Raw genomic sequence first — 22,226 nt, 5'->3', positions numbered from 1 at the left:
TTCTATATAGATACATTAAGCTGCTTTATATCTAATAAAAACACGACTCCTTTAAACACACTGCAGGAATTTCTATTCCAAGTAACAATACAGGGGTGTCTGCAAGCCTGACTGTGGCAGATAACTGAGTGTCTTTCCTTTTGAAAGCCACATTATACATGTGGATTCCAGACATTCCCTGTGTTTAGGTCTTAAATTATTTGCACAGTTTTCCTGCAGAAATGTATATGTTTTGACAATGAATGTTGAATTCTTTATCATATACCCCTGATACTTATCTGCCTATTAATTCTACAACCCTATGGCTGTTAGTTTTCTGTATTCAAAACATGGAATTAATTGATGAGACTGGCCTGTTATACTGGAACTATTGATTAGAATATAAATTCTGGTGGGATATCCTTCTGATGTGTAATGCAACTCTCATTGTAGTGGAGTTCCTAAGAATTACCAGCACATACTGGCTTTGGCATTTGCAGTAAAGGAGATCAATGAAAACCCACAAATCTTACCCAATCTCACCCTGGGCTTCCATATTTATGATAGCTATGACAACGCTCAAAGGACCTATCAAGCCACCATGCTACTTCTATCAGCAACTGAGAGACTGGTCCCCAACTACCTATGTAACATCCAGAATAAAGTCATAGCTGTCATTGGAGGATTGGATGCTGAAATCTCCCTCCATGTGGCAAATCTCTTGGATATCTATAAGATTCCACAGGTAGTCTGGACATCCTTACATGAAAATGTCATTTTATTTTTAATGTCCTGCTTTATAACAGAGCTTGGGTTTTTTAGTGTTATGTATATTCAGATAAATGTATATTCAAATAAATAATTCAGATGTTCATTTTTCATGAATAACTGGGTAGCTGATTAAATCAGTGATTTAATCCTCATGGATTAAGAGTAAAATGGTGTGCAAATTTTAATGGGTGATTTCTTTAAAAGAAAAAACCCCAACCATTTTTTTAGTAATTGCATGAACTATGCGATCATATTACATAATTGGTTAATCTGGTTTTAGTGTTAAGCATGTTGTGTGAACTCAGTCAGTGGATTGGAATATGATCCAATTTAATTCAATCTCAAAACTTAATCCTCAACAAATTAAGACTCACTGTTGTTAAAGGAATGAATCTGCAAGTGATTAATGTAATCTGCAATGCTTTTCAGTGTTAAATTCCAACAGAAATTCAGACACAGATCTTGTTTCCTTTAAACTAGATGAATCTAGCTCTGCATATAAAAAGGTTTTTGTTAGAGATTAATTGCTTTGAAAAAAATCAATATTTTAATATCCATAAAATTTAATTGCACAGTAATAAATAATTATCTCCAACTAGATAGAGAATATTCAAAATACTGTCAAAGTATCAGTGGACTTGACTCTCAAATCTCCTTTCAAGTAGCAACAAAGAGGCATTAACACAGCTGCCAAGATTACTTTCTCTTTTCCCAACTCATGATTGCACTTGTTTAATCTTCTTTTTTTTTTAACAAGTTTTACTGGTTTTTTTTTTCTTTTCTCCTCTCCCACCTTCATCCACATCTTTTTTTTTTTTTAACAGAGTATTGGTCGTTTCTTATCTTATACAAATAGTCAAATTCAAATATATTTTACTCAATTACAATTTTTGTCAATATCGTCTTCACCCTTTCCTCTCTTTTTTTGAATATACCTCAGTATTTCTATACTTGCATACATAAACACCTTCTTCATTTATCCCTAAATTCTAACTTTACTATTTGTGCATATTTATCTTCTTTTATTCTTAAACAATTCATTCTTTTTCTTAATATATTTATATTTGTTTATTCAGAGCTGCCTTTCTTCCATTTCATCTTTTTTTTTTATTATACAGCAATCTTTCTTCTCAAACCTCAAAACTTTCCTTCTTCTCCTTCCAACTTTCTTTCCCCACATTCTTCTTCTCTTCTCTACTTCCCCTTCCCTTCTCCTTCTCCTCCTCTCTTCCCCCCTGTCTTACCTTCTCTCCTACTCTGCTTTTCCTTCCCTTCCTTCCTCCCTACTCTTCCATCCCTCTCTCTCCTTCCTCCTCCCTTCCAATTCCTTCATCTCTCTCTCTATTGCTGTATTCATTTTCAATGTAATGTTTTCCATTGTGGAATTCAGGCAGCCCCGATCCCTCATCTTTTCAATTATTAACAATATATTTTGTCTTGTTCTCTTTTTTCCTTCAAATCTTTACTCAAACAATTTTCTAATCTCTTATCTTTTTTACTTTTACCAATATATTTTTTTCTGCTTTACTTCTTGCAAGTATAACATTTAAATCATTTTTATCATTTCAATTTCATTCAGTTTTACATTCAATTTCAATCATTAAATATATTTCTCAAAATATCTTAACAATATATTTCCACTTATTCAAATATATATCTATAAAGTGCAACTTAATCCATTTTCATTTTATCCAATCCAATTCGTTCTTAAAATATTCTTAATTTATCTTCTTTTCTCTTTTTAATTAAGTTTCAAATATATAGTTTAAAATATTCCAAATATTACATTTCCCCCAACTGATTTATTCATATTGGTAAAACTTATCATTCTATAAACCTCCAATATTATTGAGCATGTGACATTTATTACAGTTTTCTCTTTGCTTCTACTTTTCTTTTCCTTTTTTGTATCTTTTCATTATTAATATTTTGTATCTTAAAATCGTGAAATCTTTGCTCTTTATTTCCCGTTATTTTCCATCCCTTTTCCCTCTTTCTTATATTTCCACTGTAAATCCCAGTATAATCATTTATGTTTTTAATATTTTTTCTTCTCCTCCACCTTCTTTTCCTTTTTTTTCCTTTTGTTTTCCCTTCTTCTTCCTTTCTTTTGTATTTTAAAATTCTGCACTCTCCTATTCTGCCCTATATTTCCCATTGTTTCTCCTTTCTTTTTCCTTTTTTGTGTCTTTTCATTGTTAATCTCAGTATGCTTATTTTGTATTTTAAAATCATAAAATCTTTTATTTTGTCCTTTATTTCTTATTATTTTCCATCTCTTTTCCCTCTTTCTTATCTTTCCACTGTAAATCTCAGTGTAATCATTTAAGTTTTTTATATTTTTCCTATTCTGCCCTCTTTTCCTTCTTTGTTTCTTTTATTTTTGTCCATACTTAATATTACAATTGTTTAATTTTCCATAGTCAGTTTCTTTGTCTTTGTCTACTTCATTATCCATCTCTCTTTGTTTCTCATTAGTCATTTCCTTTTCATTTTCAGTGCATTCTAGCTCTGTCTTTATCTCCTCAGATTTTGATTTTCCATGCAAATTTATAATCATTTTCTTTATTTCCAAACACATCATCTTTATCAGTTCATTAAGTTCCTGTTCCATTTTATTCTTTCTGGGTTGAATTATTCCAGTTTTAAGTCACATTAAGGTCCCTCTTTTATAATCATCAAAGTCTATCCTCTTGTAGGCAAAATGTATCCTCCTTAGTCAGTGGTGGGATTCAAATAATTTAACAACCAGTTCTCTGCCCTAATGATTTCTTCCAACAACAGTTCACCAAACTGCTCAGAAAGTTAACAACCGGTTCTCCCGAAGTGGTGCAAACTGGCTGAATCCCACCACTGTCCTTAGTTCTCGCCAGTTATCTTTTTAAAAGTTCAAGGTTTTATTTTTTTTTCCTCATTTCTTCAAAGGTAAACAATTCCATGTCATGCTCTTCCTTCTCCTGCAGATGTCTCTCTATAATCCACAGTTCCACTCGACTAATTAACAAATCGCCATTTATTTGTAATCCACATCCATGTTTACCGAGTCATAAAAGAGAAAAAAGCCAGTTTTAACATCTTCTTTCACCTTTATAAAAGTCAGTTTTTACATCTTCTTTTACCTTTATATATCACCAATCAGTTTATAATCCAATCCAAATTGAATCCAAATTCCAGATTTACATTTCCATTTGTCAATCACTTTTAATTCTTTATTCAAGTTTTTTTATGGTGTGCTTGTCATTCTCACTTTCTCTTTCCATCCGCCATCTCCCCCCGCCGCTATTTAGCCACAATTTCCATGCTGGGGTAATTTTAGTAATAATTTAATAGTTAAAAATATTTAGAATTTTCTTTTTATTGTCTGTGGGTTAGCTAATAACTCACCCAACACCAGCACTCTGTCCAAATCTTCCCTCCTGTATATCGCTTGCTCCAGAGACTCCAGCTTCATGGCGATTCACTCTGACCGCCGCCCCCTGTCACCAGCTTGGACAGAGTTTCTCGGGCTATCCAAGGGACTTCCCTGTCCCTCTTTAGACACTGAGCTGCTTCTCTTTCTTCACTGTCCCTACAGGACAGTTTCGGTCCTAAGACCCCTCGGTGTCGGTTCATCTGGCTGGTTTTTGCCGAGCTCGTCAGAGCCTGGCATTTTCCCAGCCAGTCACGCCGCGCCGCTTCCGGCTTCTCCACACTTATTTAATCTTCAAACAATTATATTTAACTAAGCTTTAAACTTCTTCTCTTACAGTGCAGATAGAAAACCCATTTTCTAAATCATTATTGCTATCCCTAAATTGGGAAGGTGCCCATGAAAAACTTTCACCCTTTCAAATGCATTGTGATTGGTTATGTGGCAAGACATTTCTTCATAAAGTTACATTTTGTGTTCTTATATAGCAAAATATGTTTTTTAAAAAACTAATATTATTGAAATCTGCAAATATTAATACTAAGTAACTCTCCCTGAAGTAATTTTTGTTTCACTTCAACTGTTAGAAATTAGATCAATGTGGAAATCATATTGTCCATTTGTGTATATAGGCAAAACTACCAAGTATATCCATGCATGTAGACGAACAAGGATTATATCTACTCATTTAATATTTTGATAATATGAAAAAGAAATTGCCCATCATCTATAAATCTGCTGCTTGATATCAGATGAATTCATATAAGTAATTCCTCCAGAGATGGAGCATCATTGAAATGTAATTGAACAAACTTCCAACACTTTCCAGACTGTTATGCCTTCCAGAACTAGAAATTCCTGGAATAAAAATTCAGGGAATTCTCATCTCAATGAGGCAGACAAGGATGTTTTAAGAGGTTGGTAGAAAGGTAGTCTTCAGCTTTTGCCTATACATTTAATGACTGTTCAAATTACAGTGACTTCAAAAAAAGTGACTTGCAATCTATACCTCACTTATGATCATAACATCACCCTTATGGTCATGTGATTTCAATTTAGGCACTTGGCAACTGGCTCCCATTTACAATCATTACAGCAACCTGTGGTCAGATGCTCACAATTTGAAACCTTTTTTTTTTGCCAATTTCTATTTTTAAAAAACAGCAAAAAAAATGGGAAGCTGGATTCACTTCATAACTGTGAAGATTTGCTTAATAACCCAACCAAAAAATATTATAAAATCAAGATCAATAAAACTTATGATTAAAATAATTTACACCAGAAATTTCGGTCTTAATTATGGTTCCTAATTGGCGCTACCTATAAGATTATTTTAAATATATATGCTTACTGCTATGAAAATGTTATTTAGATGTTTCTCTTATGTTTTCATCTATTTTTCTCTAGCTCATTTATGGCTCTGCTCCAATAATAAATGATAAAACTCCAGGCCTTTCCTTTTATCAGATGGTTCCCCCAGAAGAACTTCAGCATAATGGTATTGTCTCTCTGTTCCTGCATTTTAACTGGACATGGATTGGGATACTTATTATGGACAATGATCAGGGAGAAAAATTTGTAGAAAGTATGATTCCTCTTTTTTCAAAAAAAAGGGTTTGTGTTTCTTTCATTGAAAAATTTCACAAACTAACCGATTTCAGTAGACTTGGTAGCATGCTTCAGCAGGGGTCAAAAATCTATGATCATGTCATGGGTGGAAAGGTTAATGCACTGGTGTTCAATGGAGAATCCTTCGCTATGGGCTATTTGTTATGGCTACAATATATTCCAAAAATTGAAGAGGTGAGAAGTAAACCAAAAGGCAACGTTTGGATAATGACAGCACAGATGGAGTTCAGTTTAATTCCTTTTCAACGAACTTGGGATATCAAAATAATTGATGGTGCCCTTTCCTTCACAGTGCATTCCACTGCTCTACCAAAGTTCAGACTATTTGCAGGCAAACAAAATCCCTTCAGTGCAAAGGAAGATGGATTTATCAGACAGTTCTGGCAAGAAGCCTTTAACTGTGTATTCCCAAATGTTGCTATGAGTGATGTGGATGAGAACATTTGTAATGGTAAAGAAAATTTGGTGAATGTTCCTGGACCCTTTTTTGAAATGGACATGACTGGCCACAGCTACAGCATCTACAATGCTGTTCATGCCATAGCCCATGCTTTACATGCTCTGTCCTCCTCTAGAAATACTGAGAGATCAATTTTGGACAGAATAGGAAGGAAGCTTCATAGTGTAGATGTCTGGCAGGTAATACTCTTATTATAAAAATACTATGAAAGTTTGATCACAACCATGAATCTGAATTTTGACTGTCTTCCCGTGTCCTAGAATGGAAAAAAATCATGCTTCAGTCAGAATGCTGTGCTTCTTAAATTATTGATAATCTTTACCTTAATTATTATTATATTACTATTGTCCATTGATTTTTTTCTGGATCTCTACCTATATTAGTTAACATAGGTAAAATTATCATTTTAGGAAGCTTATTTTCCTCACATGAGAATAAATCTGTTTCTCAATGTCTTTATGATTGCCTGACTCTAGAAATTAATATATATATTATATTATATTATATATTATATATTATATTATATATATTATATTATATTATATTTATAACAAGTTTTTCTATAAAACAAGCTATAAGATGTAAATTAGGGAAGCATTAATTCCCTTAGTTCTGTCATTTTTCACCAAAAATAACCAGAGTTCTCCTATTGGTCCTTTTAATTTCTAACTTTGACTCCATCTTGCCTTTAATTACAACACAGTGAGAAAATATAGCTAGAATGCAACAAAATATCTACTTTTCTAGTCTGAAAATTATCATCTAGGAGACAGGAGTCTCTCCAACCAGTTGCATTTTTCTTTTCAATTTAGCTCCACTACTTTCTGAGAAGTGTTGCTTTTAACAATGGTGCTGGGGAACAGATTTCCTTTGATCAGAATAGGATTCTAGCAGCTGGATTTGATATTATCAACTTGTTTGCTTTCCCAAACAAATCATTTCTTCATATGAAAGTTGGAAATGTGGACCATTCAGCTCCCCCAGATAAAGTATTAACCATTAATGATGAGATGATTACATGGCACAGCTGGTTTAATCAGGTAGGAATTAATTATTGTCTTTGATTCTCAATCAACATGGGGCATCACAATATATAATAATAATATTTTTTATATATAACAATGTTATATGTAAATTCATCATATTGGACAATAGTAAATTCTTACATTAGGTTATGTCCAGATAAGCAACTTACAGTGCTCAACAATAAATCTGATTATTGTAGCACAATTATGACACACTAACAGTTTTTAGGTGAAACTAAGTGGGGTATTATTTCCTCATAATAAAATTTGTCTCATATCCAGCCCATTGTGGCTCATGCTTCATTTATCCTTAGAAGTCCTTTCTCTCTCTCTCTCTTTCTCTCTTTCTTTTAAGAATTCATGATTGCACTTGTTTAATCTAAAAAGAAGTATATTTAACTGAGCTTTATAGTAGCTTTATGATTTTACTATATAAACATCTTTTTCAAACTATTATTCCTATCCCTAAACTGGGAAGATGCCCATGACATACTTTCATCATTTCAAATGAGAGGCTAAAAAGTGTCCCTATGTATAATTTCATTTTCCTTTTATTTCCAGGTGATACCCATTTCTGTCTGCAGTAAGAGCTGTTATCCTGGGTTCAGCAAAAAAATGAAGGAGGGAGAGCCATTTTGCTGTTATGACTGCCTCCCATGCCCAGAGGGGAGGGTTTCAACCGAGAATGGTAAGAGATATTAATCTACTAATTAATATATTTTCATTAAATTGAACATGGTGTGGGATGAATCATTTCTTCTTTCTGGAATATTCTAGCATAAATTTATCATTACTTTTGATAGTAATAGAATAGAATAGAATAGAATTCTTTATTGGCCAAGTGTGATTGGACACACAAGGAATTTGTCTTGGTGCATACGTTCTCTGTGTACATAAAAGACCGGGAGGATTTTTCATCAGGTCTGCCTGATTCGCCAGTTGCGTCCCTTTCTGGATCGGGACTCGTTACGCACGGTCACTCATGCCCTTGTCACCTCCCTCCTGGACTATTGCAACGCTCTCTACATGGGGCTCCCCTTGAGGAGCACCCGGAGGCTCCAACTGGCACAGAGTGCGGCCGCGCGGGTGGTAATGGGAGCGACATGGCGTTCCCATGTAACTCCCCTCCTGCGCGAGCTGCACTGGCTCCCAGTGGTCTTCCGGGTGCGCTTCAAGGTTTTGGTTACCACCTTTAAAGCACTCCATGGCTTAGGACCTGGGTACTTGCGGAACCGCCTACTACCACCAATAGCCTCCCACCGGCCGGTACGCTCCCATAGAGAGGGGCTCCTCCGGGTGCCATCAGCCAAACAATGCCGACTGGCGGCCCCCAGGGGAGAGCCTTCTCTGTGGGGGCACCTACTATCTGGAACGACCTCCCCCAGAGATACGGAGGATCTCGGATCTGCGCACCTTTTGCTGCGCTTTAAAGACCTTACTATTTCACCAGGCGGGCCTGGCCTAATTTTCTCCCTCTTTTATAAAAGATTTTTAATTTTTAAACATCTTTTAGTATTTTATACATTCAATTTTAAATTGGTTTTAAAAGTTTGGGGTTTTAAATTTGGGGCCAAAATTATTTAATTTGATTTTATCCTACTTTTAAATTTTGTATGTATGTGTTTTATTGTTTGGCTGTGCACCGTCCTGAGTCCTTCGGGAGTAGGGCGGTATAGAAATCAAATAAAATAAAATCAAAATCAAATAAAAGAAAAGATACATTCATCAAGAACATAAAGTACAACACTTAATGATAGTCATAGGGAAATAGTCAATGTAAATCTTAAGGATACCAGCAACAAAGTTACAGTCATACAGACAGTCATAAGTGAGAGGAGATAGGTGATAGGAACGATGAGAAGATTAATAGTAATGCAGACTTAATAACTAGTTCGACAGTGTTGAGGAAATTATTTGTTTAGCAGAGTGATGGCATTCAGGGAAGAACTGTTCTTGTATATAGTTATTCTAGTGTGCAGTGTAATGATGAAGAAATTAAGTTATCAGATCTTTATTTACACACTAAGGGATATCATCCAATTACAGTGATGAAGCATCACTATAACTACTGTATGTACTGTACATATCATTGAACAATGTTCATGTCATTATTTCTTATTTCCCACAAACATTTTTTTTTGTAAGTTCTTTACCTATGTTGTATGTTGAGCTCTCTGGTAGTGATTCAATTAGACAAAGAGATATGTTGGGCTTGTATATTTTGGAGCATCCACAGAAGCATATAGGAGGTTGGATCCATTGTTTTTTATCTGCCACTTCTTCTAACAAAAGTTTCTCCTGTGTTGACAAACAGAAAATGGAATTTTCTGACTTTAAAATTCAAAACTCAGCATTACCAAACAACAGCTAGTTATTCATAATAAATAAAAATTATTCAGATGTCTGTAGGAAGAGAGAAAGAATAAGCACTTTTAGGCTTCCGGTTTGATTTCCGTCACCACCAGATGGTCCTTTGAGACCGCCAGCCCCATCGCTCATAAAGAGCCACCTTTACATCTGAAAGGTGGCTCGAAAAACTCCATTTCCATAAGGAAATGTGAGATAGAGCAGGTGAGGGCAGGTAGAGCTCTCTGCGAAGTCCCCAGAATTTTTCCTTAACTCTTGGGGACGAAGCAGGATGAGGCTCCCTATTTCCCTCGCCGCTGCTCCGGGCTTCGGGAGACCTCTGCTTCTTGCAGAGCCAGGCGACGAGATCAAGCCTTTCAATGAAAACAACAGATTGCTTAATTAAAGAGGATGAGATCTGGACTTGGGACCCTAAACTGCAAGTATTTTTAATGATTTTATAAGCGTTTTTAAGCGAAGGAAAAAAAAACTTAAAATGGCAACTGCTGAGGCTTGAGAAGTAGCCGAAAGTGAAAGTCCTTCCGTAACAAGATACAAAGTAACGGAGCAAACAGTGCTGGCTAGAATAGAGAAAAGAAAAAATTTCTATTCTAAGTTTCTTTTCTTTTTTTTTGGAGATCTGATATTGATCTTGTTGGAGAGAAGTCCTCTTTCTTCAAAAAGAGTTTGTCTGTGTGGCAGGATGGCATTAAAATTAACAAAGCCAGACAAACAAGCAGTGGGGGGGGGTCCCCCATTTACAATTGTGTGAGCAAGTTTCTAGTTTACAGACTCAGAAGGATGGTTTTAATTTGAAAGAATTTGTTTTGAAGGAATTGGCAAGACATGACGAGATTGTGAACCAGAATTTTGAAAAATTTAAGCAGGAAATTAAAGAATTCATACAATTAAAGTATGATAACTTACAAAGAAAGATTGTAACAGTGACTAATGCTTTTTCAGAAATAGTTATAAAGATGGATACAAATATCAAGTTATTAGAGTCTAAAATGGAGGAAGTTGATGATAAGATTTATAATTTGAACAATAAAATACAAAGAATGGAAAATGATTTGATAAATATTCAAGACAATAGTTCTGAAGTAAAGTCCAAAAAGGAAGCTGATCACGAGACTTACAATACAGAAAATATAAAACAAGGGATTGAAAGAGAAGTTACAATGATGCAATACAGGCTCACAGAATTTGCGGTCAGAATGACAGGATTACAGGAAAACAATAGAGATGATTTAAGAAAAATATCTGCTGAAGTTCTGTCTGGGATTTTAAAGATTCATCCAGAGGAGGTATCTTGTAAGATCGACAAGGCCTATAGAGTAAATTCCTGGATTGCAAAGCAAAGGCAATTGCCCAGAGATGTGGTGATTTATTTTACAGATAAAGAAATAAAAAATGATATTGTGCAAAAATATTTTAATTCTACTCTACAATTGTATGGAAGAAAGATCTGGATATATAAAGAGTTGCCGCCTAAGATTTTAAAAGATAGAAAGAAATTCGGATTTTTGGTGACTGAGCTAAACAAACAAAACATCTCATTCAGGTGGGATGTCCCAGTTGGCATAATATTGAGATATCAAGGAGAAAGATATCAACTAAATTCTGTTGAAAAATTGGAAGAATTTTACTATAAGGTTCTTAAAATGGGTTCAACATCTTCATGTATAATACATGAGTGGAATAAAGAAAAGCAAAATCAACAAGAGATAGAAATTCAGGATAAGCAGAAAGAGATGGAAGTAATGGAAAAACAACAAGTTACAGAGGACTTTGTAGATGAGCAGCTTCTGGATTCTCCTTCAGAGGTTACAGCTGGACCATTTATAAATACAAGAGAGGCGGCTTTGGATTCTAAAGTGATGATTCATCAAATTACAGACCAACATAGAAATCAATCAGTTGACATACAACTCAAAGAAAAGAAACCAGAATGGAGACTTAAGCCACAAAAGCAAAACCAACAAGATCAAGTTATAGATCAGCATGAAAACCAAATAGTTGATACACAATTTATAGAAAGGAAATTAGGATGGAGATCTAACCCACAAAAAGTTAAGAAAAGAAGAAGCAGGTCTTACTAAAACAAAAATTTTTAAACTAAACAACAGTGCAATGCCAGTTATCTAAGAGATGATTGAATATATGACAAGATAGCTGAGGCAAAGTATTGATTTATATTATCCTGAGGACAGTGACAGACCTCTGCAGTGCTGTACTTTTGGGATGTGAAAAGGGCCTTAAACTGAATGGATTGGAATTATCTATTTTGGATTCTTTGATAAATGTATTATGTTTATGCTACAAGGCAAGATAGTTATGGGATTGGGGCACGCAGAAGATCTGGTTGTTACCCTATTACGGTGGTTGGAATTAATAATTTAGATGAAAGACACTACTATAGACACTATATGGAATACAAATATAAAGTCACTCGGGTGGTTGTTTTTTATATATCACGTCATCTATTGTTGATGGGGGCAAATGGTAATTGAAGATACCGACCATACTGTTGGAATTAGGATGTGATGTTACCCTAATATGGGTGATGGAGTTAACAATCCATCTGAAAGACACTACAGAAGATATTATATGGATTACAAGCTTAAAGTCATTTGAGGATTTTATTTATATAAGGGAATACTTCTTAGTGGTGTGGGCAGAAGAATAAAGAGATCAAGAATTATTATGTATGGTAGTTCTGTAGGAATGTGGGTGGAGATAGGTTAGCTTATTGATTGTTTAGTTGAAGAAAAGGGATATAATGTTCAGATATGAATATATGTAAAAGATTTGAGTTAAGAGATATATCTATGGGGGTGGAGGAAATGGGCAGACTATGAGTTGAATAAATGTTAAATTAGGATTTATTATATAGTTTTATAGTGGAAGGTTGCTTTGAAATGTTATATTAATATACAAAAAAAAAGATTTGATTTAAGAGATATATGTATGGGGGAGGAGTAAAAGAGTAGATCATGAGTAGAAATTGTTAAATTGGGGGATATAATAATATTACTATGCTAAATTAGGAGTTATTATATAATGTTTTAGTAGAATGTTATTCCGAAATGTATAGTATAAGGGGGATATAATAACATTATTAGAAAGAGGGTCAGTATATGGGGGATGGAGCAAGGGGATGGTAAAGTATTATATAATCTGTTATGAATTTGGGTTGTACCCTGAAGAAGCCACGGGGAGAGGGGAGGGCGAGGGGGGGTTAGGGAGGAGGGGGGGGAAAGGGGGAAAATTTTGTATTTGAAAAACTTTTTCAATAAAAAAACAAAGAATAAGCACTTTTAAACAGATGCTAGCCCACGAAAGGAAAGAAAAAATATTTTATTTAGTAGTTAAGTTGCATGTAACATGAACTGATTTTTTAAAAAGTATTATTTTTATATTTTTTAAGGCAATTGAGGTATACTATAAATACATATATACTGTACCCAACATGCTATTTCCTTTCAGACTAAGCATCCTAATACAGTGCACACACAAAAAAATGAATAAAAAATGGTACCAAAAAATTAAAAGCATGACATAAGAAAAAGAAATGTAACTAAAACTAGTTCACTTAACATTTCTGCCTTTGCAAAGAATCCTTCATACTATTACACAAATAACTTGTTTCATTCATTCCCTTTTGTTTTTTAAAATCTGTAAAAAAGGTCTCTATATCCATACACTTTTACTTCATAAGTTTGCTTTGAACCACACCTCCCTCTTTCTGTTTACATAACCCAATCATTTCAATGAACCTTCTTTCTTATTGATCACTCAGACAGTATTGATCATGCTGACTGATGACGTCTAGTAACATTTCTGCGGTGCAAGCTACGCTAGTAGTAGACTTCCAGATTCAAGTCAAACTGCTGGTTGTAACTTATAAAAACCTTCATGGCATAAATGAAGCAATTTATAGGACCATCTGCCTCCAATTGTTTCTGTTTCACATGAAAATTAGTTTCAGTTTGGTGTAGTAGTTAAGTTGTTGGCCTAGAATTCTAGTCCTACCTTAGATATGAAAGCCAGTGAAATGACTTTGACCTAATCATGCTCTCTCAGTCTCACAGGGTTGTTGTTGAGAAAATAGGAGGAGAAAGGAATATTAGGTATGATTATTGAGCCATTGTGGCACAATGGTTAGAGTGCAGTACTGCAGGCTATTTCTAATGACTGCCGGCTGCCTGTAGTTTGGCTGTTCGAATCTCACCAGCTCAAGGTTGACTCAGCCTTCCATTCTTCCAAGGTGGATAAAATGAGGACCCAAATTGTTGGGGGCTATATGATCTGTAAACCACTTAGAGAGGACTATAAAGCACTGTGAAGTGATATATAAGTCTAAGTGCTAGTGCTATTACCTTCTTGAGAAGCTTATGAAGTAATAGAGGCAGGATAAAATTCTAATAAATATATTACTAGAGTGCTCTCTAGAAAATAAAGAAGGCAAACTTCAAAACCAATTTTAGATATCCTAATTTGCTCCTCTGAATAGGTGTCTTCCATTTTTCTCTTAGATGATCAAACTTCAGCAAATAGAGTTTAATTCTTATTTTAATTTTAAATATGAAAATAAAACATGTTTATAGTTAAAATAAGAATTAAAGCACTTAATGTTTCTAATAATTTTCTAAATTTTAATAACCATAGCTTGTAGAAAAGTTCTGATGTCTTCTTTGCATTACTAGTTGCTTTTTGTGTGTAAGTTTTATTTTTTATTCCATATGTGATTTGTTGTAATATGATCACTTTTTAAAATATTTATCTTTGATCTTAAAAAATTGTATTCTGGACTAATATTCCCCTAATATCACTAAAAATAGTTCTCATATATTTATTCATATTAAATATCCAAATCATATAAGCCACACATTTTTACTCCCCCAATTACACTAAACTTTTTGCTAAGGATTCTATTTATTCTCAAACTCACATTACTTCAATCATACATTGCTATTATCACATTTAACAATCAACCTTTAGTTCCAAATTTGTGTAAGTGTTCCATTCTTTTTATCATATACTTCCTCTGAATCAACATTTTATCATATACTTCCTCTGAATCAACAAATTTAATTTAGGTGGCAAAGAATTGTACTTCCATACTTCTATGAATGTAAATGTACAATAAAGTAGAAATAGCTCATCTGGTTGTGGTTCCCATCTGGTTTATTCTGTGAGGCCAACACTTCCTCATTAGACTCACTTTCCATCTCCACTATGAAATTCACTGAGAACAATGATCTCCTACTTCTCCCCAGTAAAGGAAGACAGTTAAGCATGTCAAGGACAATAGATAAAGCTGAAAGGGGAGAAACAATGTACCTCTCTCCCTGTTCTACCTGAGTTGGAAAAGTAACTTATAAAATGGGCATGGTAAGGTGCTTTCTCTCCTCTCTGGTGGTAAGTCTGGAAAGCCAGGAACCAATTCAGGAGAACGAGGCTTGGGTGGAAATATCACATGGAATTTTGGAACTGTCTTCCCCAACATATGGCAGGCATCAGAACTTAAAAATAGTTTTCAGGTTTTCTCCAGGCCTTGGGCCTCAATTTTTAGATGATACAATCTACCTTAGCCATGTTTGCTGTGTTTTAATGATTGGATTTGTTTGTATATGCTTTGGTTTGATTGGCTTTGATATTTCTTCTTCTCCTTCTCCCTCTTCCTTTGTCACCAAGAGTCTTATGGCTTGAGATGGACAGCCATCAAATTCTTTAAATAAATAAATACACTGGAAAATATGTCAAAGTAGATATACACCCATCATTGCTTCTTTTCTTCTCTGAACATATTCACTCCACAAGTCAATATGTACACTTTTCTTTCATTACATGCATAATTTCATATACCAAACTATTGGATCCAACTCATAGTCTTTGATATAGCTTTGATATCTCAGATAGGCTGATATTATTGATCTCTCTCATTCAGTAGGGCTTCGATTCACTGAAGATTCCATACTCATTATGAGAAAAAAAAAACAGTTAGATTGGGTTACCAACCTAAGGCATCCACAAAGTTTAATCTTAACCTGAAAGCACGGACATTATTTTATGCATGATACATTCACTTATGCAGGGAATAGCAGTATAAATCATATACTAATGCTTTTATTAAATTCAGTAAGATTTATATGCCTTGTACACCGAGAGAAGATAAAAGAAATATTTTTCATGATTTACCAGAAACATAGTTTTATAATTCTATTTGTCAGATGATAGACAGACAGACAGACAGATAGATAGATAGATAGATGGATGGATGGATGATAGGAATTGTTAATTTAATTTGTTAATTTAAAAAGTCAAATTCTATTTAATTTAATAAATAAAATTTGTTTGCCAATTAAATCTAACAGGAATCTTGGTTAAACAAAATATTTTTGAACACTATAAAAACTAATGATTATACATTTATAATCATAAATTAATTTTATGATTGCAGCATGATAATTTATGCCATGCTAAACAGATATATACAACCTGTACAAGAATAACATCTCATTCTTTCTTCTTTTTTCAGACAGAAACGAATGTTCTAGATGCAATGATAAATTTTATCCAAATAAGAAACATGATTTTTGTATCCCCAAAACTGTTACTTTTTTGACTTATGAAGAACCTTTAGGGATCAGTTTAGCCTGCCTTGCACATTCTTTTTCTTTGTCTACTACTTTTGTGCTTGGAGCATTTATGAGGCATCACAATACTCCCATCGTCATAGCCAACAACCGGGACCTCACCTATACACTTCTCATTGCTCTGCTGCTCTGTTTCCTTTCGGCACTGCTCTTCATTGGTCAACCAGGAAGATTTATCTGTCTCCTCCGACAAACAACTTTTGGCATGGTCTTCTCGGTGGCTGTTTCTTCTATCTTGGCAAAAACCATCACAGTGATTTTGGCTTTTATGGCCACCAAACCAGGATCCAAAATGAGAAAATGGGTTGGGAAAAAATTAACTAATTCTATTTTTGTTTCCTGCTCTCTGATCCAAGCAGGCATTTGTACACTCTGGCTGTCTATGAACCCTCCATTCCCAGATGTTGATATGATCTCAGTGACTGAAGAGATTATCCTGCAATGTAATGAAGGCTCTGTGACCATGTTTTATTGTGTCCTTGGCTACATGGGTTTCCTGGCTCTTATCAGCTTCATCACAGCTTTTCTTGCCAGAAAATTACCTGACAGTTTCAATGAAGCCAAATTCATCACCTTCAGCATGTTGGTCTTTTGTAGTGTTTGGTTGACCTTTGTCCCAGCATACCTGAGCTCCAAAGGGAAATATATAGTGGCTGTGGAGATCTTTTCTATCTTAGCTTCAGGTGCTGGGCTTCTGGGTTGTATCTTTTTCCCCAAATGTTATATCATTGTGTTTCGGCCAGAGCTGAACAACAGGGAACAACTAATGAGAAAAAAGAGTAATTAATAATCACTCTCTTTCATCATCAGACAAACATTTTTAATTTACATTTTTGCATTTCTAAATAATATAGAATATTCATGAAAATATCTCTCTCAGATCCTGATTTATATATCTTTTCTCCATTTTCCAAATAATCTAAGATTTAATTAAGGGAAAAGATTGCATCCCACTTATTGTGATGCTAAACAATAATGACGGAGGTGTGGTGGGTTAACAATTAACAGCTCTTTATTCATTAACAGTAAAGTCTAACCATGATTCGCTCCTTACTTCTAACACTAGTGAGCGAGCGGTTTCCTCAGCGCTGACAGCTCTTTTATAGCAGAGCTGTCAGAGTCTCAGCCAATAAGCATGTTCCGATATCCCGCCAGTTAGTTGCCATGCCAGCGGACCAATCAGCTGTGCGTCCTTGCTACATGGCCATCGGCTTGCCATAACACCACTTCTTTGAATTGGTTCTTGAGATATTATCCTGTTTTTGAAGTATCTTTTCTGAAGCACATTCCTTTTCGGTTCCTTTTTTATTTACTTGATATCAACAATTGTATTACTTCAGCATAATTTCCATGTAAATTATAAAAGTGTGGATTGGTGTGTGTCCTTTCCTCTCCCTTTCCCTTTTGCTTTAAAGGGATATATCCAAAACATATTACAGAGAAATCTTTGAAGGTATCTAAGATTTGGATTTAAATTCTAACATCTTTTTCACTAATTATGTAACTATCAGCTATGAAATATAGTAGCATGCTGGAATATAATAAATATGGACAATCTCATAGTTTTTGCCCTTGACTGAGTGATAACTTGACAGCTGGACAATTGTTCAGTGGTGTCTTCCTTCCATATGCAGTGGTCAGGAGGACCTGGCACCTTCTCTCAGATTCAAAAAAGCTGCCAGTCATTATCAGTCTGTTAGCTACAATTCCATCTGTAATGGTATTTGGGAAGGTCCTTGAGAGATGGGACAAAGAGATGCAACCTAGGGAATGGTTAGATAACATACTACTGATCATCAGTCATTTAGCTACAGCTTTATACTTTAACTTCAAAAAGAAATGTAAATGCCAATTGTTCTCTTGGCTACAACTCTGCATCATCTAGCACTACAGGTGGGACAGAATTATCAAGCTATTGTTTTGGACAACTATGGAACTGTCTCCAACATTCTTTTCCTTGAAAAAGTTGTGGAGAAATTGATGGCCCACAAGCACAAAAGGCCCTAGAACAGGGGTCAGCAACCCGCAGCTCTGAAGTCGCATGTGGCTCTTTCATCCCTCTGCTGCAGCTCTCTGTCAATGGTGGGTGCCACAATTTTGAGAGGAGCTTCCAGTTAGGCATGCCAGGAGGTAACTCTATGGCAAGGGGTGGGTTTTTCTGGTCAACTTCACAATTGATAGGGCTTTTGGTTAGGACAGGTAGAGGAAAAAGGACACCACACTAGGAGAAGACTCTATGGTGGGAGAACCGGACCTCTGGGAGGCTTCCAGTTAGGACCTTTGTGGCTCTTTGAGGATTTAAGGTTGCCGACCCCTGCCCTAGAAGAAGCAAGTTATTTGAACATCTTGCAGTTAGAGTTTATGAGGAGGTTTAGTAAAGGAACTACATCATGCTTGCAGAGACCAGAATCAGAGGAATACAACTTTCTCAGTCCATGTTTATCTCTCAGTTTTCGTAAGAATTCTTATTCAGTACTTAATGATTTCTACTGAGCTTCTCAAAATCCATTCTGATAGGGTGATAGCAATTTTTTGCAGAAGCATTTCTCCTAAATTGTATGGTGGTGACAATGACTGGACTAGATTAGCAAATTTCATTAAATATTTTTTCCCACTTTTTTCATTTTGAATATTACGAGGCTGAGTTATAAAATAAGTAGCTCACTTATATAAAATAGTGTTACAGCAACGACACCCAAAACTCTTGATTATGTCAAGAAAAGGGGCATGCGTAAGCGCACCAGCAGGCCTACCGTCCCTGTCCTAATGTTCCCTTTTATTCATATCCATGTCATGTATTCATAATCATGTTTATACTTACATCCGTTATCTAATACATGCTTGACGAAAATAAATAGATAGATAGATAGATAGATAGATAGATAGATAGATAGATAGATAGATTGATAGATTGATTGATTGATTGATTGATTGATTGATTGATTGATTGATTGATTGATTGATTTCTGCTGGTAGAATTTAACATTCAGCATAAAGAGGCCTATCAGAATGCACTCAGATATCTTCTTTCTTTGGGTGCTTCTCTCCAGCTGTTACAGTTACTTTTGAAGAAATCAAGTAGTCATACGGACTGAATTGTTTATGACTCCATACTTTTTATTCCCATGAAAGGAAAAATGCTTCCTATTTGCACTATAATAAAGTGCTCCATCATTTACATAAAATTCAGGTCTGGCCATGCTGATTTCTTTGATCATCCAAAGTTGGCACATATTATCAACAAGGCAGCTTCAAAACATCTCTTCAAACTAGTTTACGAAGATCTGCAGCACGTCTCCTGGCACCATCACTTTACCCATTATCACTATCAAACTTTCCTCAAAATGTGAATGACATTCAATTGCTCAAATATTCCCACTCCTAATCCTTACCAAATGTCCTACTTTCTATAATAATAGGAGAGAAAGCAATAGTTCTATACAAAATAGTTATAAAGAAAATAAAATATGGTTTCTTCAGGACTTCTCTAGGGAACTGAATTCTGACTTAATAATTACCTTCTTGTTTGCACATCTAAATTGCTATTTTTTAATTCTACTTTTTCTTGAAATCTCACTGAATTTCAGTCCTTTTGTGGGGGGTGGGAAGACTTGATGTAGCATGTTGCCTCTCTTTCTCTTAAAATATCAATAACATTTAGAGCAAGAAAGAAACATGGCAGTCTTATGGGTGGATAAGGATGCCCAAGTCTGATCTTAGATGAGCTTCAATTCATGTTAGACAGTGCTGACCACTAAATATCATGATGTAGAAACAAGGAAAGCATCTTTGAAATCTGTCCTTGTGATGAGGATGGCAACTCTACTGGTCTGGCTGCTAGTGCTGCTCCATCATGTGGAGTGCAAAACTCACAGGTGCAGCATCCTTCATCTATATCCACCATATCAAAAGTATCATCAGCCAGGAGACCTTATAGTTGGAGGCATTTCTTCTCAACTTGCTCCCATCTCGGATGAAGTTACCTTTGAAGAATATTCCCCACATGTGTACAGCATGTGTAAGGCTGTTCCTTACTACTATTGTTTTATATTTTACACATTTCTAATTTCTGAAATAATCCATCATATCACTGTCATCAAGGAATAATAGATGATTGATCAGGGTTAATATCAGTAGATGCTAACAAACATGTTCTTTTCTAAACCACAGAATGTAATGTGTGGACTTATGGGGAATGGAGAAGCCCATCTATGTGGTGATGTTCAATATAGAATAGAATAGAATAGAATAGAATAGAATAGAATAGAATAGAATAGAATAGAATAGAATAGAATAGAATAGAATAGAATAGGGTAGGGTAGGGTAGGGTAGGGTAGGGTAGGGTAGGGTAGGGTAGGGTAGGGTAGGGTAGGGTAGGGTAGGGTGGAGTAGAGTAGAGTAGAGTAGAATTGAATTGAATTGAATTGAATTGAATTGAATTGAATTTTTTATTGGCCAAGTGTGATTGGACACACAAGGAATTTGTCTTGGTGCATATGCTCTCAGTGTACATAAAAGAAAAGAATCAAAAGGTACAACACTTAATGATAGTCATAGGGTACAAATGAGCAATCAGGAAACAATATCAATATAAATTGTAAGGATCCAAGCAACAAAGTTACAATGATACAGTCATAAGTGGAAGAAGATGGGTGGTGGGAACGATGAGAAGATTAATAGTAGTGCAGAAGATTAAAACACACTTCCCAAATCAGGGCATCGCCACATGGATGGGCTTCCAATCTTGCAATTCTCTGCTATTGCCATCTGATTGGAGAGTACTTTGTACTGACAAGCACACAGCTTGCACAGCTTGAGGAAGATTGATTTAAAATTCTTTTATTTTTTTTCTTCATAGTCATAAGTATTATTGGAGGACCGGATGCTCAAATCTTCTTTTTTGTGGCTACTATTGTAGATATCTATAAGATTCCACAGACAAGACATCCATATAAATTTCATGCTGTCCAGGGGTGGGTTCTACTTACCTTTACCACCGGTTTGCAACAGGATCGTGTGCAGATCACTGATGATGACATCCGGGGTGGTGGGCGGGGCCTCCCACTGGTTTTACTACCGGTTCTTGTGAACCAGTCCGAACCAGGGGCAACCCACCACTGATGCTGTCCTATTTTACTATTCATTTTACTGTCCTATTTTCACAAGACAATTTAATATTGCAATTTTAAGTATACTCAAATAGAACAGATGAAAAAACTTCTGAAAATTCTAGAGTCAGATATTGAGAAAGTGATCCATTTAGTATGCAACGTTACATAATTTATACGGAACTAAATCCCTTGAACCTAGCAGAATGTACTGTATATAACTAAAGACATATGAGTTTTCTTATTATCTCTTTAACTTTTGCATGATTCCAAAGTTGAATCCAAAGTTGTTGGTTGGTTCTAAACAACCATCTTTCTGGAACTAAAATGCTATATAAAGTTTGTAGTTCAGTGACTTGTTCGAAACTCAGTCTTTCTTTTAAGCAAAATAATTAGCCTAAATCCATGATGGCAAAGCTATGGCACACGTGCTGGAAGTGGCACATAGAGCCATCTTTCCAGGCACGCGGAGCCATCGCCCATTGCTCTTCCAGGTTCCGGCGCACCAACCAGCTGGTTTTCATGTGCACCTGCATGCCCAAAACTGGAAGAGCAGCCGCCCATTGCACATGCACACTCCAGGAAGATGATCTTCCTGTTTCAGGAATGCGCATGCGCATCGGCCACTTGGTCTCCTGGTTTCTGGCATGCATGTGCATGCAAAGACCAGCAATGGCAATGGCAATGGCCAGCCGGCACACTGTATCTGGTGTTCCTCCTGTGCAGCTCCACTGCCCCAGAAGAGCAGCAGCCGCGGCAACTGCAGGGGGAAAGGCAAGAGTGACTGGCCAGCTTGAGTGCTCAGGGAAGTAGGGCTGCACTTTTGGCCTGCAAGGC

General features: G+C 35.6%; 1 protein-coding gene across 1 annotated transcript; it reads left to right on the top strand.

Annotated features, from left to right (window-relative positions):
• The first annotated feature begins 580 nt into the window (after positions 1 to 580).
• Positions 581 to 17,068, top strand: LOC132712170 (vomeronasal type-2 receptor 26-like). Its single transcript, XM_087893560.1, has 5 exons — positions 581 to 724; positions 5,567 to 6,427; positions 7,061 to 7,288; positions 7,835 to 7,961; positions 16,164 to 17,068. Exons 1-5 carry the CDS (start codon positions 581 to 583, stop codon positions 17,066 to 17,068), a joined length of 2,265 nt encoding a protein of 754 aa, XP_087749686.1.
• The last annotated feature ends 5,158 nt before the right edge of the window (positions 17,069 to 22,226 follow it).

This window comes from Pantherophis guttatus, chromosome 4 (genome assembly GCF_059756535.1).
Source record: "Pantherophis guttatus breed Tessera chromosome 4, ASM5975653v1, whole genome shotgun sequence".
Taxonomy (NCBI): Eukaryota; Metazoa; Chordata; class Lepidosauria; order Squamata; family Colubridae; genus Pantherophis; species Pantherophis guttatus.
The sequence above is the reverse complement of the archived record's forward strand: the minus strand, read 5'-3'. Positions and strand labels throughout refer to the sequence as shown.

Coding starts and splice junctions, on each gene's coding strand:
- LOC132712170 (XM_087893560.1), top strand. CDS start 581: ATGCTACTTCTATCAGCAACTGAGAGACTGGTCCCCAACTACCTATGT. Junction 725..5,566: donor ATATCTATAAGATTCCACAG/GTAGTCTGGACA, acceptor ATTTTTCTCTAG/CTCATTTATGGCTCTGCTCC. Junction 7,962..16,163: donor GAGGGTTTCAACCGAGAATG/GTAAGAGATATT, acceptor TTCTTTTTTCAG/ACAGAAACGAATGTTCTAGA.